The sequence below is a fragment of the Rhamphochromis longiceps genome, linkage group LG2, assembly GCF_057381845.1.
Source record: "Rhamphochromis longiceps isolate RC_006_pf linkage group LG2, R_longiceps_female_GT1.1, whole genome shotgun sequence".
In the NCBI taxonomy this organism is placed as follows: domain Eukaryota; kingdom Metazoa; phylum Chordata; class Actinopteri; order Cichliformes; family Cichlidae; genus Rhamphochromis; species Rhamphochromis longiceps.
In genome coordinates, this window is record NC_140558.1 from 42,226,133 (window position 1) to 42,243,760 (window position 17,628).

Sequence of the window (17,628 nt, forward strand, 5' to 3'; positions counted from 1 at the left end):
ATTTTTTTAAGGTAATTATATTTAATAACAGCCAAAATACAAAAACTAAACACATGCTTTAGTTACAGAATATTTCCATGTTCAGGCTTAGATCATATGCACAAGTCACCAGCTCAACAAAAAGAACAAAGAAGACATAAGAAGACTGCAGAGAACAAGCAAGTGATCCAAAGTGGACTACGAAAAAACAAATCCAAAACAAGAAACAAAGTCACTGAGGTAAACATGAAGACAAGAACAGATACAGGACAGTAAACTGGAAGGCAAACAAGAAGTAGAACAGGACAGACTGACAAATGGAAAGAGAACTACATCATTTAATAATACTAAAGCAAATGTTTACTTCTGTCTCAGCTCCTATAAATACATGGTAGAGACCTTTCCCATTTCTCTGATTTGTGCCTCATTGTCTCCTCTATCCTCCTGCTGCGATCTGGAAATCAGTATCAGTTTACCATAGTAAAGGATATCTCACTTCCTAAACTGCATCTGGAGGGCACGGAAGAGAAGAAAGCTTTTTTTCCTTTGCATGTGACCTTCACCACTCCTCTTTGAAAGATTAGGTAGCATCTTTTCTTTCTGTGTGAGAGGGTAAAACTTACCTCAGTGAAACACAAGAAAACAAACTGGATTAAGTATGAACAAAGATTAGCAGCTAGTGAGATGGTTTACAGTTTATGCTGTGAAGTTTTAATTTAGAGCCTGAAATTGCCATTTAATTTAAAAGGACAAAATGAAACAGAAGCAAAACACTGAAGTGCAGGAGCTACAATTGAGAGCGCACAGGTGTGTCATTTATGGGAGCTGAATATCCAAACAGGCTTGTCCTCTTTATCCATTTTTTTCAGTTATTTAAGATGATCAGATTTTCTGCCTTTCACTGTTTTGTGTGTGATTAAAAAAAGGAGTATGTTTATAAGGTTTGACTGTGATTGTTATGCATGTAGTGAACATCTGCAAATTACTGTGCGTATGACTACAGTAATATAAAACTCTTCCATGCTGATTATGACAATTTAACAGAATGAAAAATTAACACTGCCACAAAATATGTAAATTTGCATTTACTTGAAATGCATGAAAAATGACCACTCTTAATTAATTAGCTGGGCATTCAAAACATTGTATCTTCCTTCTACTGGCTAGAAATAAAAAAAATGTTTGGTAGTCTCTCCTTTTTTGTTATGTAGCCAAGATGCTGAGCATTTGAGGTGAGACATAATCAACTTTCCACACCATGTTGGTAAGTGCACTTGCACACATACAACAGAAAGTGTTAAGTCGGGAAATAAACAACAAAGGAAAAAGAGGGAGACAGAAATGAAAAGGGGAAAATGCTGGAAAAGTGTAAACATGCAAATAAATTGGGTGACAAAACAAACAAAAACCAAAACAATAAAAAAATAAATCCTAACACATCATAAAATGATCAGATAATTCTGTGCTGATAGTAGAAAATATAAAACAACAGCTTGCCATGGAAGCCTCAGTGTTGTTCTTAAACCTTCAAGGTGTCCTTAAGGTTTGCCCTTTAGCCTTTAAGGGGCGCTGTCTCTGTGTTTGGAGTTCCATTATCTGAGAACTTCTTCTTATGATCAATGCAGTGGATGCACCCACGCTTACAAAAAGAAATAAGGACAAGGGTCAGTATGACAGTTCACAGACAAGTTTGTAAAAAGTAAAGAATTCATGAAAAATATTAACTGTTTCAACTGTTCATTGTACATTCAAAAATCCTCATCTATGCCACATTTAAGTGCTTTCAGACTGCAGAAATTTGCTTTTTCTATTTAAAGTATTCACAATTTAGGAAGAATGCTAAGAGTAATGCTTACAACTGCCGGAAAAAAAACAAACAAAAAAAAAAAACAAAAAACTGCTTTTACTGCTTTGTTGGAAGATTACCGAGAGACTGATTTGACACTGCTGATGCTATGAACTGTATAGCTATCAGCTCAGTGAACTTTTAAAACAACATTTTACAGGTATTCTGTATTTCTTGTTACCTTCCACAGTAGGAAGCCTAAAAAGGCCAACAGCAGCAGCAAAGACATGACTGTCAGGAGGATTATCCACCACGCAACTTTGACCAGGAATTCAGTCTCTCTCTCAAGGAACACTGTCAGTTTTGCCTGTGGACATTTAGATAATAATAATAATAATAATAATAATAATAATAATAATAATAATCAGACCCAAAACAACAGTACAGTATGTCTTCAGATGCACAAATCCTAGAAGGCTGTGACTTTCTGTCCATCTTAGACTGTTACAAACATTATTTTAATGTAATTGTTATAGTACACTGAACTCAAAGGTAGCTCTATTAAAGAGCAACTGCTCATGTGAGTAATTTAACAAAATTGGTCTTAACAAACAAACAAACCTATTTTTTTTTTTTTTTTACCTTTGTCCTGAGTTTTTCTGGTTTAAGTCCAATGTTCTCTGGAGCGTTGGTTAGAGTCAGAGTTGCATCAACAACAATGAGAAGATAGTTTAAAGAGCTGTAATCCTAAATGGAAGAGAAAAACTGAATAAGATACTGGTGACATGCTGCTAAGTAAGGCTGGAAATGGGTAACAGAGTGAGAAACAAGTCCATGTGAGTGTTTTGTAGAAATAAGAATCTACACTAAATTATTGTTTAATTGCCATGAAGGTTTCTAATGGTTTTAATTTGGTCCTAAGTATTAGCCTACTCACAGGTAGGGATGGGTATCGTTTAGGTTTTATCCGATACCGGTGCCAAACCGGTACTTTTGAAACGGTGCCGGTGCTTAAACGGTGCTCGAACCGGTGCTTAAAGAATGGAGAACAGACACTTTGTCCAAAAACCTCTCATGTTCAGCTGGTTTTTTGTAAAAAGATAACAATGTTAGCCTTTTCTGCAGCTATAGGGGATTTATGGCATCACTCTTGGCTGGAAGCAGTGCTTAAACAATGGAAAAAAACACATTTTTTTCCTTTGGTCATTTTAGCTTTTTTGGCCAGGGTGAAGGGAGTATCTGCCATCAAAGACGACGACAGCTGCATGTAGCTATGATGATGTTTGCTAGTTCGCCTTACATGCATTAATGTAATAACGTGGTTAGCCTACTCAACGTAAATTACACATGAACAACATTAAGCTCCTCACGCAGAGAAGAACGGCTGCTGCCATCATCATCCGTCATCATTTCTGCTACACTGGCAGGGCTAGGGGCCAGGACTCTCCTCTTCGTGTTTTTGGGGGATGTTGCTAACTCCAGGTCCAAAAAAAAAAAAAAAAAAAAAAAAAAAAAAAAAAAAAAAAAAAAAAAAAAAAAAAAAAAAAAAAAAGCTATACGTCGCTAGTTGTTTCATCAGATTCGAGGTGTTACCTCCTTTGCACAGTATCCGCTTAAAGCACTTGTTGCAGGCTGCTGAGTTTGCATCTTTTGCTGTGAAGTACAGCCAGACTTTTGACCGCTTCGCCTTGGGCATTTTTAATCTGTAGCTCTGCTCTAAAAGGACGTACGTACCTGGTCCCGCCTACTACGCTCGCAAACGTAAAACGATTGACTAGAATCCAAGGTGTGTGACATCTCAGGGAAAAAGGCACCGAAATGTGCGCTGCTTTTCGGTCTGGTTACTACCGTTTATGTCAGAACCAATGGCACCGGATACCGGTACCCATCCCTATTCACAGGACCACAACTGTGTAAAATAATCAGAGGCGTTGCATTCACTTCCCTCATAGTAAAAGGCTTTCAAAAAAATTTCTTAAGTAGGCTTTATTCCTGTCTGTCCTTGCTCACTTTGTTGGTGATTTTTAGTGTTTAATGGTAATTTACAGGATGAACTGGCATTATAGCATTAATGACCACTCAAAGCGCTTTTACACTACAATCAGCATTTTACCTTTTCATATATATTCATGCAAAATGTATCTACTTTGCTTTTATACCTCAGGTAGATTTAGAATCACCAATTAAACTAAGACGTAAGCTGAAGACAAAGAACCCAGAGGAAACTTCACACAGAAACGCCAAAGACCATGAAATCTGAGCCTTGAATTTTCTACCATGAGTCCAGTACTACACTAAACACTACAACACTGTGTCACCTCTGGAAATAGAGGTTTCTATATGAGCTACTATGTACACCAGCTAGTGTCTAATTTTGATAGTATTCCGATTAGAGGGGGGGATATAGAATGATGTGGCTTGTTCCCTGAGAACAGCTACCTGCTGTGGCTATACACACTACAATAGCACTTTTCAGAAATGGAGCACCTCTGCCAAAGTGGCATTCCAAAGGCGAGAATGCAGAACAATCCGTGCAGTACTGTCCAGGCCCAGCAGAGGGCAGCGTATCTCCACACAATTCAATCCATCTGAGCAGGTCTAAAGGGAAGACAGCAGGCCTCAGGTGTGCATGTTCATCAGTCTCAGTTTGCATAAAGTATCAGTTCAGCAGTAAAAGGAAACTGCTGCAACATTTTAATTTATTATAATTAATGTTTAATTTTAATTAAAATATTATTCTCCTACCAGTGTTTTATATTTTCTTTTTGTTGGAAGAAATGTGAATCCATCAGTTGAGAGGGCTTTATGTTCAGCCTCACGTCTTTTTCTTGCTGTGTCATGCCAGCCCTTGGTATCAGACATGATCCGGTTAGATGTTAATTTGCCATTAAAGCATTGCTTACATTTCAACAATGACAGGATTTCCTTACCTTTACATGTTTAAGTGGACTGACTTCATCTACAGGTGAGCAGGGGACAGAATGCACACCATCATTGGTGATGTGAGTCAAGTAGAGAAGCCACTTTCCTACAGAGTTCTCCTTTGGCCAGTAGATGCTCAGTGATGCATTTGCAAAATGCTTCAGAGGTCTGCCCAAATTCGTTATCTATTAGAGAAACAGTGCATGTTTTCTTGGACCCATGAGAAAAAAATAACCAGCAGGATTCATTTAAAGTTTAGTACCAAATATCACCTTACCCTAAATTCATACTGAACTGAGTTTCCTATTTGATCCACAGATTTTATCGCACTTTCGCCCTTTACAATATCACCAATTGACACCTGAGAAGGTCTAGCGATCCTGATGAGGAAACACGTTATGATATTACATTAGTCATTTTTAAATCCTTCAAGCCAAATCAGTCATTTTTAAGATGACAAATGGAACAAGCAATGTTAATTTTAATTTAAAGGAGAACTCACCCGTTCACTTGCAACTGCAGCTCAAAAACAACTTTGGCAAAGGCCTGTATTGGCTTTATGGTCTGCTCACTCGTCCTACATCGCAGGAAGAACCAAGATTATTTGTAAATTATTCGTTTTGCTTACTGAATGTCATTTACATTCCACTGATCACTGATTAGTAACATAATCCCTTCAGATCAGCCTACTTACGTCTCCAGCTGTAAAGTGATGTTAATCAATTTTGTGCTCAACGTGAGGCCAGAAGTTGTGAGTATGACATAAAACGTTACCTGAAAGGAACAAAGTAACCATCAAACATGCAAATAGTGATGCAGATGTGGAGGAAACTGAGCAACGCTACTCACTTCAGCATCTCTTTGGAGTGGATTTCCCAGGTCACAGGCAATTGGCATCCTGTTGTCTGTACAACTCACTTGTTTTTCCTGAGGAAACAAGCAGGCAATCTCATTGTCTATAAATATACAGTGATTATAAAAAAGTCCTGGGAGATGACATCAAATTTTGGAGTACCAAAATTACCAAAAGTATCATTAAAATATTACAATATATTTTGTCCATCACATTTTAGAGTAACACAACAAGTAGGAAGTAGAAAATCAAAGTTGGAATCTAAAAGTGAAGCATAAGGAACAGGATATGGATTCATGGAGTAAAACATACGATCTAACGAGGGGAAAACCAGCTTTTCTGTACTCACTGCAGTGGTCGAGTAGGATGAGTAGCGCACTATGTCTGGGAGTGTAATGGCCAAACGACTCTGGTGTGCATCGTCCCCGTTTTTGTTAGTCACAGTGATCTCCAAAGCTATGTCTTCATCTGATGGAGTGATGACCGCAACACCATCCTCACTAAAGGAGTGACAGTAAAAGTTAATGCAGCTTGGGCTGAGGGGTTGCATGTTTTGGTTTCCAAAAAAAAAAAAAAAAAAAAAAAAAAAAAAACAACTTTATTTTTGAGCTTTGATATTTTTGGTTTACCTGGCCAGTGATTTGAAAACATCTTGACCGGCTTGAGTTTTTTTGGAACAGAACTTGTACTGTAAGTCCAGGTTACTTTGACAAATTTTGTCACTGCCACAGCCTCTATTTATGAGAACGATCTGTTAAAAAAAGAGAAGAAACTCTTCTCTAATAAAGCTTCAGCTAGGTTCCAGGATTCTGTTCATATCCGTCACAACAACAGAGTTAAGGGCTTTAATTCACACAATTTCAATAACTGCAGTAAACAGAAAGATACAGTCAAGAGCATTCTAGTTTTAATTGTAATATTCTGTATTTCACTTCTGATACCTTCTGAATTTAAGTCGGTTATTCAACTTGTTCAAACACTGAAAATGGTCAGTGGGATTAAAATAAATGTGACACAAATCACCGGTTGATACTTGGAAGATGAGAGGAAATATATCTCTTCAACTGAATCGACCCACCTTTGCATGAACATTGGGGATGTCATATAGGCCCCTTTATACACCAGATTTACCTTATCTATGGGTTGATATTGTTACAGTTTTATTCTTGTGAAACTGACACTAAGTATGCTACAGGCTCATTTAAGTTTTGTTTTTTGTGTTGTGTTCATTATTTTCTGTCTGATACATCTATGCTCCGGTCCCCCTGAGGGTCTTTGAAATAAATACAGTATTTTTTTTGTCTTAAGCTAACCCACCAGTCTTCAGGAAACCAACCATTTTTAATTTAACTTGAGTATGTGTGTATATTTCTGACCACAGTTGCAAAGACATTGCAGCTGAAGCCAGTTAACTGTACAGTTTACACACTGTACAACTAGTAAATAAAACACATTAGTATTAGATTGATTCTTAATGATACTGATGTTGCTACATAAACATCCTGCAACTTTGATTTTGATTATATTTTAACTAAATGCACATGCAGGTGTAATGTGCAAAAACGTGAGTTCATTCAAAAAAAACTTTACTCTCTAAGTCTTCATACACCCAGCAAAATTTGAATAAATTTGACTAGAACTGCATATAAACTCATTTCTACCTCTGAGGAAGTGGTCTTCTGCTGGTAGCGGTTGAGGACAGGAGTAAAACTGAGCTGATCCGCACTAGCACTGGTTGTCTGACTGGAGCTCAGAGACACAGTGACAGAGATAGGAATATTCTGCAGCTTGTCCTTGATATTTCTCTGGAACGAAAAAGCTTTGCTGTGATTTAATGTGATTTTGTTTTTTTACCCACAAGGTTTTGTATAACACCTAATGACAAATGTTATTAGTCTCTGTAAATTGTACTACATTTTAAACATTTTCATTTTAAAGTAACTTTCTGCAAAGTCCAATATGACTAAGTGAAGTGAAAGTGTTGAAAATCAAGCAGCATTATGAGACTGTATGTCTTCTAACGAAATGAAACAGTACCAAAAGCCGGAGCGTAGTTTTGTGACAGGCCTGTCTCCCTTGACCAGACAGCTCCAGCTTTCCTTGAGATGAATCCATAAAGTTGACCCTGACTCTTGATTTTTTCATCTCATAATCAGCATCAGAAGTAAAGTTGAGCACTGTAATATAGATAAGTACATTCAACAGATTAGAAACAACTGACTCCAGTTAACATAGTATTAGTACTACTGTAAATAACTGATTATAGCACACCCATATATATGTACAGCAACATGTACCTAATGTTACACAAGACAACTTAAATTGACCAGCTATTATTCTTTAAATGCTAAATGCAAACTAGAGCAGGTACAGGAAGGTTTTATCCCAGAACTTTCTTGGCACCATTGTTATCCTTTGCATCACATTAGCACCAATAAACATGTCAAAAAGAGAACAAATGTATCAGAATGCATTACTTTTTTCAGTTAACTTAAATTGTCAATGAACAATAAACCATCAAAGATATTGTTTTGTATTTGATCAAACTCCTGAGATTTTACCATAAAATCTACAATAAATGCTACAAATATGTACCTTTTATAGCCTGGGAACATATATGTATTTTTCTAGTCCTCAAAATTGTACACATATCAAGGTCGTATAATAAGCCTTTACTATTCCTCCAAACCATGGATTTAAGGAATACTAAACGAAGAAAACTTACTCAGTTTAGGGTTGAACGACTCAGGATGTGCTGTGTAGGTAAAACATGCTTCGACTGCAAAAAAACTTGAAGTTTGTGCAGACATGTTCGATTAAAACCCAACAGCGTTGCAGATAGAGCATGTTATAATTAGTGTTTTTGAACATCTTACCATATTTGCTCATCACATCGTTTCTTTGCGATGTCTATTTCATTTGGTGCAATCTTAAGAGCGGTGCCGACGGTCACCACTGGCCTTGCTCTGCAACATATATGAGAAAGAAAATCACTAATGAGACTTTCTGTACCTTCATATTTATAGAATCAAAACCAGAGAGGAATTTAAAACACTGAAACTACATGTAGTGGTTTGTGGAATTGAAGTTGTTCTGTCAGAAAGTGAACCATTAATAAATTATTGTGCATGTTTAAAAGTATTTATACAGCATATTTGTTTTAAAAAAGTAAATCAATATGATTAGAATAAAATGATCAGAATGATAAAATGTGTCTATTAAAATAAAACTGAGCTCGGGGTTAGCTTCTATCCAGAATAGAGAAATTGTTTTAACATAAAATTAAACTGAGCTTCAAGTATAAATAAAAAAAAAAGAAAATTAAGTGCTGGGATGCATTTATCATTGGTTACTTTTTATCTTGTGCTTATGCAGTAACTCTCTCTCTATATATACACCTGTAAACAAAAATGGAATCAGAGAGAGATCCAACAGCCAAGTCAGGATACTGATTATCATCCACGTCCAGGTTACCAGTCAGAGAATATCCAAACAGTTTCACTTTCTTTGATTGTGATGAAATTATCTAAACAAGAAAAGATATAAAGATAAGATATTAAGTTTTTTTGTATTGTAAATATTCATATATTATTGAATTTAATCGCTGATGTTGAGGAAGCTCAGCAAATTCACCTGTCCAGGCTCTCTGTTGACACCATCTGGAGAGCCATAGTAAAGGTATACAAGTCCAGAGCCCTCATACGGTGCTCCCACTGCAATATCTGTCAACACAGGCAAACACTAATACAAATCATGGTGACAACACAGAGACAACAAAGTTGGGGGTTTATCCAAAAATGCATTTAAAGAGCACCTACAATAGTAGATCCTCTTTTTTAACATCCTCTTTTTTAACATGGCTAAAGTCATCTCTGTGAGCCAAGACTGAAGTGTCAGACTGCTTTAGCCACTCTGTTTCATGCTTCTTTTTTTTTCTACTCTTGGGTCTGTATGATGTCAAAGAGAGGGCCTATCCCTAAGTAATTTGTTGGTAAATAGCATCTAGGAAGGCTAAGATACTGTGTAGTATTTGTTAATCATGCAAAGGCAAGTTAGAAGAGTCCAAACTGGAAATTAACATAACAAATCTTCAGAAATGACAGTATACTCCATGTATCACTTGTCTTTTGTGTCTTTTAATTCCTGTTGTTTTTAGGGCTTAAATTGAAACCCTGATAGTTACTTTGAGAAGATATGAGACGTCCTATTTGTTACAAATTTAAAGTCCAATTCATAAGCAATAAAACACTCCTGCTGTGTGCTGAGGATGAGTGTGGTTTATTACATTTGTGTATTTTATGACATAACTCGATGTGGTTTACCCAGTAGTGAATGCGGTTGGGGTATGTAATATTATCTATTGTTATTTAGTGACTTTTTCATATTCTGTAAACATAGTTAAAATGTTACAACCTCCATAATGATCTTGATTGATGTCTCCAATATTTTCTACTGCGAGGCCAAACATGGAGTCTTTATGTCCGAGAAGTTTGACTGGAACAATATTCTCCCAGTTTCTTCCTTTGTTATTGATATAGATATAGACTGCTCCTCCAACCTCGCCATCTTTGACAAAGAACTGCGGTGCTCCCACAGCGAGGTCATCCCACCTGCATGCAGCAAAAGAACACAATATAAAACCAATTACTATGAATACTACTGAATAGCAATAGAAACAGAAAGTTATATTGACTGTGTACCTCCTAATCTGTGATGAATAATGTGTGTTTGAGTGTAAAATTCACGATGTTAGCATGACAGCTCTCTGAATTTAGAGAAAGAGAAATCTATAATCTTTTTCATGAAATGCATCTTTGCTATTAGATACTCAGACTGAACCCTTTATTTCCATCCAGCCATCCATCTTCTTTCATTTATCTGGGGCCGGGTCACGGGGGCAGCAGCCCGAGCAGAGAAGCCCAGACCTCCCTCTCCCCAGCCACCTTCTCCAGCTTGTCCGGGGGAACACCAAGGCGTTCCCAGGCCAGCCGAGAGATATAATGTCTCCAGCGTGTCCTGGGTCTGCCCTGGGGCCTCCTCTCGGTAGGACATGCCCAGAACACCTCACCCAGGAACCCTTTATTTTTAAATCTGAAATGAACTCTAGTGATAAATCAATGAGAGGAACCATGGACATGGGTGATTATCATCATGAAATTTGAAGATAGATGGGTTGGACGAACCAACCAATAAAAAATATTGTCATGGTCCTGGGTCGGTGACCCAGTGTTTTGTAGCCTTTTTATTTGTGTTTCTTGATTATTTGTTATTCAGGGTTGTCACTATTAATATTTTGGTTTCTGTTCTAGTATTTCTAGTTCTCAGGTTTAGTATTTTGAGTTCCTTCTGTTCTGCATCTCTGTGCCTGCCCTGGTCCTACAGCTTTGTGTTCCCTCCTTGTTGCCATGTCTGATGTCTTGGTGTTAAGCTTGTGTCTGTGCATACCTGTTATATTTCCTGTTTCACTGGCTGTGGTTTAATGGACATAATCTTCAACCTACCCATCACTGTTGAAATCCACCACTGCCAAATCATAGCCAAAGGAGGAGGCCAGGCCTGGTCCAGAGAGGACCAGCTCCACAGACAGATTTCTCTGTGCCATAGGGTCTGCCTTCAGAAATGCCACCTGTCCGCTGTAACCTCCTCTGGGTGCTCCTGATACGATTGTCAGCTCGCCCTTCCTGATGAGGGCCATTCCAGAGTCAATGGAGAATCCTGGATAGTACAGGATGATGCTGTTTCACTGTAATGTTTCACTTTGTAAGAGTTTTATCCATTGACACCACTAAAATTCATATCTTAATTTTAACATTTGCTTGACCATTAACCAGTATTCAAGAGAGAAGAAACTGACCCAGGTAGCTGTTTGACTTAAGAGGAATGAGTTTTGGGTTAAAATCGTCAATATTTCCAGTCTCGCGAGCATCCACACTGTAGATGTCCAGATTGTCCAAAACCTCCATTCTTACTATTCCTTTGAGCAGGATCATTTGGGTGAAAAACAACATGAAACATAAAAAAAACATGAATAAGTGAATATATTTTGCCAAACCACTCGACTGCTAAGCTCTAATGTACCTTTCCACTGATAAGCTCCTGGTGCTCCAAATAGAAGGGATATGTTATCCTTTGCAAAAGATGCTCCATGACCCTGCTGGCAGTAGGCAAACCAGTCGTGGTCCTTTTGACGTCTTGTTAAGTGTTCTCTATCACAAACGACCCTCCGCCAGCTCCTTTCTTCTTCCCCCACCTTCAGGTCGTCTCCTAAGAGGTAGCACTGACCCGTCAGCAGGTGAGGAACGTAAAGACCTGGGGTTATGTCCCAATCCTGATAGTGATGCGCACAAGTCTAAAAGGTAAGGAGGCTAGATTTACAAAAGATGTTGACTTTCTTAAAATGTCCTTTAAAATCTGAATGCATTCCTTACCATTACATTTTTACCAGGACCTTGGCTCGTGACTCTAACTCCCATCCACTGGTTATTTATGCCTTTACTACTGAGGAGCTCTGTAAAACCAGATAGTTGAGCTCACTCTGTTATTGTTTAGTTGAGAGAAAGTTTTATGATTACTTCCCAGAAACAGATTTACATTAAATGAGTTATATCAGCAAAATAAATATACTTTGCTGCTTAGGTCCCCAAACCCTTACAACAGCCTTTTGTTTAAAGCATTAGAGATAAATTCTACAGATATCTTGTTCTATTTTGCACTTAAACGCTTCAGTAAATATTGACAATGAAATTTGAGCAAGTGTTGGCATGTGTTTTCTCTTCTTTTTCTTCTTTACATTTTGGCACAATTTTAAGTAGTTATATATGGTATTGGACTATTAAACAGGAGTTTAAATTAATAACTTTGCTGCACAGTGTTTTAGGTGTGTCACGGTTTGCCGGGGCAAGCCGTGTGGAATATTTAGGACCAGGGCCCTATTTCAGGAAGCCGGTTTAGAAAACTCAGAGTGAAAAACGATACTCAGGGTTGAGTAACCCCGAACTGTCCAACTCGGAATATTCGGTTTCAGAAAGGCTGATAACAATTAGTTCAGTCAACGCGGAGTTGCTTTAACCCCAAGTTAAGCGCGCGCACGAGGATACATAAAGCCCTGATTAGTGGAGCACAGATTAAGCGAGTCACCATGGAGACGGAGGGAAAGAAGGCGCGGTCAATGTATCTTACAGCGCTTGAGGCCGAAATTCTGATGGCAGCATATGCCGAAAACATGCAAATTCCGCGGAAAAAAGTAACACAGCTTCAGCTGCAAAAGAAAGGGAGCATGCATGGCAAAACAAAGCCGACAGAGTCAATGCGTGAGTGTCAATTTAAACATTGATCTAGGGATTTCCACCCATTTAACACGTTATTTTATTTTATTTTATTTTTTATTTTATACATTTGATTTTGTGATGTGATTTGCACGCAGGTGCAACCCAACAGGCCCCAAACGTTCCTGGCAGCAAGTAAAAATTAAATATAAAAATATAGCCCAAACAGGTAAGGTGTAATTGTATTATGGGCCATAGTGCTTGGTCTGTTTGTCCGATGTAAATCAATTGCAGTTAGAGGCTACATTAATTTCCCCTCTGTAAGCACTTATTGAAATTATCTGAGCACATTACAAGTACATATTTGCTTACTCTGTATGTTCGAATGTGACCCGTTATAGCCAACAGAAAAAAAGCGGAGGCCCGAAAAACAGGTGGGGGTCCTCCACCACCACCACCACTCACAGAGGCTGAGCAGTTGGCTTCCACATTTGTGATAATGTTGGCAGCATCACATATGATCTTCACAGTGCAGAGAACACAAATTAGCATCCATTACTATAATGAAATAATTTGTTAGTTTGAAATGCTACAGGGAACTATGTACCTGTGCATTAATGCTGTGGAAAGACTTCCTGTTCACATAGTCTCCTTCATTTACTGAAGGAGCAATGATTGGAATGTGAGTGCCATCTATACAGCCAATCACGCCTGGGAACCGTGAGAATAAATGTAAAATTTAAGTAGTAGTTCAAATATCACCACATCATGAATTAAGTTTTGTTCATCCTGATACCTGCAATTTTGTGGCATCCCTCTTTGATGAATCTTGTGGGTCTATGACCGGGGAACACCACAAACGAGTACAGGAGACGTTTCAGTGCAACTGTAACATTCCTGACTGCCCGACAGACGGTAGCCTTGGAAACGTGCTCAGCGTCACCAATATTATACAGAAAGCTCCCGTTTGCAAAAAACCGAAGTGCAATACAAATAATATGTACAGAAGTGAGAGAATGTCCGCGATGTGTCACATGAGCAATATTAGGCCTGAGGATGTTATTCAAATAAATTATAGATTGTGCTGAAAAACGGTAACGTTCACACAGGAAATCATCAGGAAATGATAAAATGTCCGAACGCGCTCTAATCACTCTCTCCCGGCGGAGAGCTCTGCGGAGAATTTGGGCTTCAACATCTACTGGCTCTTCAAGGAAGGGGCACGCCATGTCTGACACTTCCTACAGTCAGGTTTCTGACAAAGAGGCGGAGAACGTCAGGGTTAGTTGAAGTAAACCTGCTAGGGGGCAGGTTAGCTTCACGGAGTGTGTCGTCATAGTAACTCACTCAGAATTAATCTAAACTCGCTTTGTGAAACCGAAAACCCAGAGTTTTCGTTAACTCAGGGTATACTTACTCAGAGTTTGCACTAAACCGGCTTCCTGAAATAGGGCCCAGGACGCGGCAGCTCTGGTGCAGGTGAGTATTTATTAACGAAGGGAAAAACAAACAAAGGCACTGGGAACATGAAACTGGAACCTAAACTGGGTAAAACTAACAAAACAAACCAGAAACGAAGATGCAGGGAGGTCCGGGGAACTACACATGGAGAGATGCAGGGAGACCGAGGGGAAACAACACAGACGAACCAGCAACTACTATGACAGAAAACAACTTAAATACACTCAGAGAACACAGGGAGATTACACACAGGTGGGGAACACAGCTGCGAGTGATTAACGTGACGAGACTAGGGAGGCAAACTGAAAACACTCACATAAGACGCAGACCTACACAATAAAACAGGAACTTACACATGAAAGGACACAAACTAAGAAACGCGGACTAGATACAGGAACACATGGGTAGAACAGAGTAAACACTAACCAGAGGAAGAACAGAACCAAAATTGCAAGAAGAGAAAACACAAAATGCTGGGCCAAAAGGACCCAGGATCATGACAAGGTGGGTGCGATATAAATATACACTCACTGGCCCCTTCATTTCTTACACCTTGCTTGTACCAGGTTGCACTCTGTTTTGCCTTCAAACCTGTCTTAATCCATTTTGGCATATATTGTGAAAAGTACTGAAAATATTTCTTGCAAACTTTGGGCCACATGATGGCATCACTCAAAAATCGCAGGTTTGTCAGCTGCACTCAGTGTGGTCTTCTGCTGCAGTTTATCTGCTTCTGGTTCAGTATGTGGTGCATTCAGAGATAATCCTATGCAGACACTGGTTGTTTTCAATCATTACTGGCTCTGATGGAATACCCAAGAATGCACTCAACCAAATCATGCCTGTCTTTATGAACTTTAATTTGTCTCTTGCACATGCCCATCTCTCACCCTGGCTATCACCAGCCCCTGTTATCCTTGAAGCAAAAAAGCCTTCAGTTGACAGTCTGAACATACAGACCAGCTGCACTCACTCTGGGGGTGACTGCCCGAACTGGACAGCTAACCAGCTTTCACAGGGGGTCATTTGGCTTTAGTCACTTTGCTGATCAGCAAATTTGGACTTCCACTCTCACACCTGAACTTCCATCAAAGGTTTTCTTGCAAACCATTGACAAAATGTGTAGTCACCACCTCTCTTTCATTATCTCACTCAGCACTAATTCCCCACACTGTGCTGTGTTCTCAGCCTAATACTGTGCTCTCTATACAATTTAGACTACACACAGTCTGTCCTACCAACTCTTTATTTAAACTGCATATAACACCACTGTAGTTGGACTTGTTTCAGCAGATGAGTCTGCTTGTAAAGAAGGTGAAATCATACAACAAGAAAGATTCTCGGGCCAGCAACATCAAAGACGCTGACAAAATAACCACAGCAATGTTTGCACTTTATGAAAATGTTGAAGAAAAGTCACCAAGGGAAAGCTGTTAGTGAGCTTTTACCACACAAGAGTGTATAAACATACTGTCTCACATTGTGTTATGCTAGCTGCTTAATAACTAATAAAGATCTATAGAAGCCATCAGCACAGTCGAAATAGTCATTGGCTGCCCCCTTTGTTCTCTCTAACATATTGCAATCACATGCAACTGTTCCAGAGCCCAACACCATGTTAAAGACTGCTCTCCACCTGGCTATCACCTGTTTTACATTCTGTCCTCAGGCAGTCACCGCATGTCACTAAAAACTTGGACCAAGTAATTCATGGACAGTTTCTACCCTAAAACCATAACCATTTTCAATCAGCATGTACAATGAACAGTCGCTGTCCGATATCAAACACACTCATACGAATATTTTATGTTATATTTTACTTACATGGCAATAACTTTGATGCATACAATAGCTGTTAAGCTGGTAAGTGTTTTATATTGTTTGTATGTGGTTCTTTGTGGTGTGCATAATGTAATTTTCCTTTAAGAAATGCATGTGAATAACAAGCAAGAGTGGCGCTGTCAAGCAGACTGTATTGAATATTAAACACTTATAAACTTGCTACCATAAAACAATGATAAATATAGCTTCAGACAAAGTACACAAACCTTTATCATCAAACTCAATGGGCTGACAGCTCTTAGATGTTGTAGTCAGATCACACTTGTAAACAACTCCTGTAACATTCACCTGGTTCTGATGCTTTGCTCGTGGAGCTCCTACCAGCAGTCTGGTGGAAAATACCAAGCAGTAAGACAAACGTTTGATTAATTCCAAACTTACAAATTGTTTTGCTTTCACTCACAGGTTCTTTCTGGCAGGTTTGAGCTGTTGGTGGAAGGCAACAGAAAATCCAAACAGGCTGCCTGGATCTCCATTTCTCTGCAGTACATTCTCCGTGTCCAGGTTGAAAGCTGTAACATTTGAGGTCTGAAAATGCCATATGATCCAAAGACACACCATATGCCATTGCTTTGCCATGGTATTTGAATTAAAAACTGTATACTTTGCTCATTCTCTTGCTGTGCTCTTGAAACGCAAAGTGGAGAGTAAGCCCTCCTAGAAAAGGGATTGGTCCTAGCAGCTGCTGACTTGCTCATTGTAGACGTAGACATACAAGGTGTGGTGGGAAGGAATTTATCTTCACAGTCACAAAGCCACACTGTTTAACTTTATGGTTCATAACTTAAGTTAATATTAACCAGTTCCTGAGTTGATAAAAGTCACACCCATTGAGCGCGTCTTCTCTTATGGCAGTTAGCTGGAAAGATGAATGAGATTATGTTTGGCCTTGATTTGCAGCTGTAAAAAGCAGTGCAAGAGATGTTACACACAAATAATCAAGTCTATCAGTTTTTTCTGCATTTTCACTTGAAAAATTATTTGTGCACATGTCAAAGTTTGAAAGGTGTAAAGGTGAAGTACCTCTGATGCTCAAAAATAGTCTCATAACAAAAGATGTTTTGGGTTAACTAGAAACAATCTTGTTCAGCTCTTCTAGTTCTAAATTTTTGAAATCAGCCTTAATTTGATTTTAAAGTACAGTGCAGCACAGTTGCACAGTGGTTAGCACTGTTTCCTGACAAATTTTAAGCTTGGGATAAATCAAATCTTTGTCTTACTGCATGAGTATTTTCCACCAGGGGGCTTATAAGAGCTCTATGAGCACTGCATCACAACCAATAAAATCCATCACCAGATTAAGCACTGGTTAGTCTGCAGTGTTAGCAGTGAAACCTAGCAATTGTGACTTTTAATATTTTGGGATCAATAACTGGGGGGGGGGGGACGACTCAGGACTAGTCTTTAACCATTGTTACTCAGATTCAGCAAATTAAAACATTAAGGTGCCAGGTAAAAGGCTATGTGACACATTTTTAATGAAATATTAATTTTTTTAATTTAGTGTGTTAGAGTTCAAG

The 17,628-nt window shown here is 38.7% G+C and overlaps 1 protein-coding gene across 1 annotated transcript; it reads right to left on the reverse strand.

The window, feature by feature from the left end:
- Nucleotides 1-127: 127 nt before the first annotated feature.
- Nucleotides 128-16,721, reverse strand: LOC146678012 (integrin alpha-6-like). Its single transcript, XM_085429297.1, has 25 exons — nt 16,512-16,721; nt 16,315-16,436; nt 11,969-12,048; nt 11,619-11,889; nt 11,395-11,514; nt 11,042-11,255; nt 9,954-10,150; nt 9,174-9,262; nt 8,939-9,066; nt 8,417-8,506; nt 8,266-8,330; nt 7,578-7,717; nt 7,202-7,345; nt 6,170-6,291; nt 5,890-6,040; nt 5,537-5,614; nt 5,382-5,461; nt 5,190-5,264; nt 4,965-5,067; nt 4,696-4,872; nt 4,511-4,612; nt 4,253-4,363; nt 2,408-2,512; nt 2,007-2,132; nt 128-1,618 (listed from the first exon to the last, which is right to left on the reverse strand). Exons 1-25 carry the CDS (start codon nt 16,685-16,687, stop codon nt 1,532-1,534), a joined length of 3,153 nt encoding a protein of 1,050 aa, XP_085285423.1. The 5' UTR covers nt 16,688-16,721; the 3' UTR covers nt 128-1,531.
- Nucleotides 16,722-17,628: the final 907 nt, after the last annotated feature.

Coding starts and splice junctions, on each gene's coding strand:
- LOC146678012 (XM_085429297.1), bottom strand. CDS start 16,687: ATGGCAAAGCAATGGCATATGGTGTGTCTTTGGATCATATGGCATTTT. Junction 10,151..11,041: donor GTGGATTTCAACAGTGATGG/GTAGGTTGAAGA, acceptor TGCTGCATGCAG/GTGGGATGACCTCGCTGTGG. Junction 2,513..4,252: donor GGAATGCCACTTTGGCAGAG/GTGCTCCATTTC, acceptor TCTTCCATTTAG/GATTACAGCTCTTTAAACTA.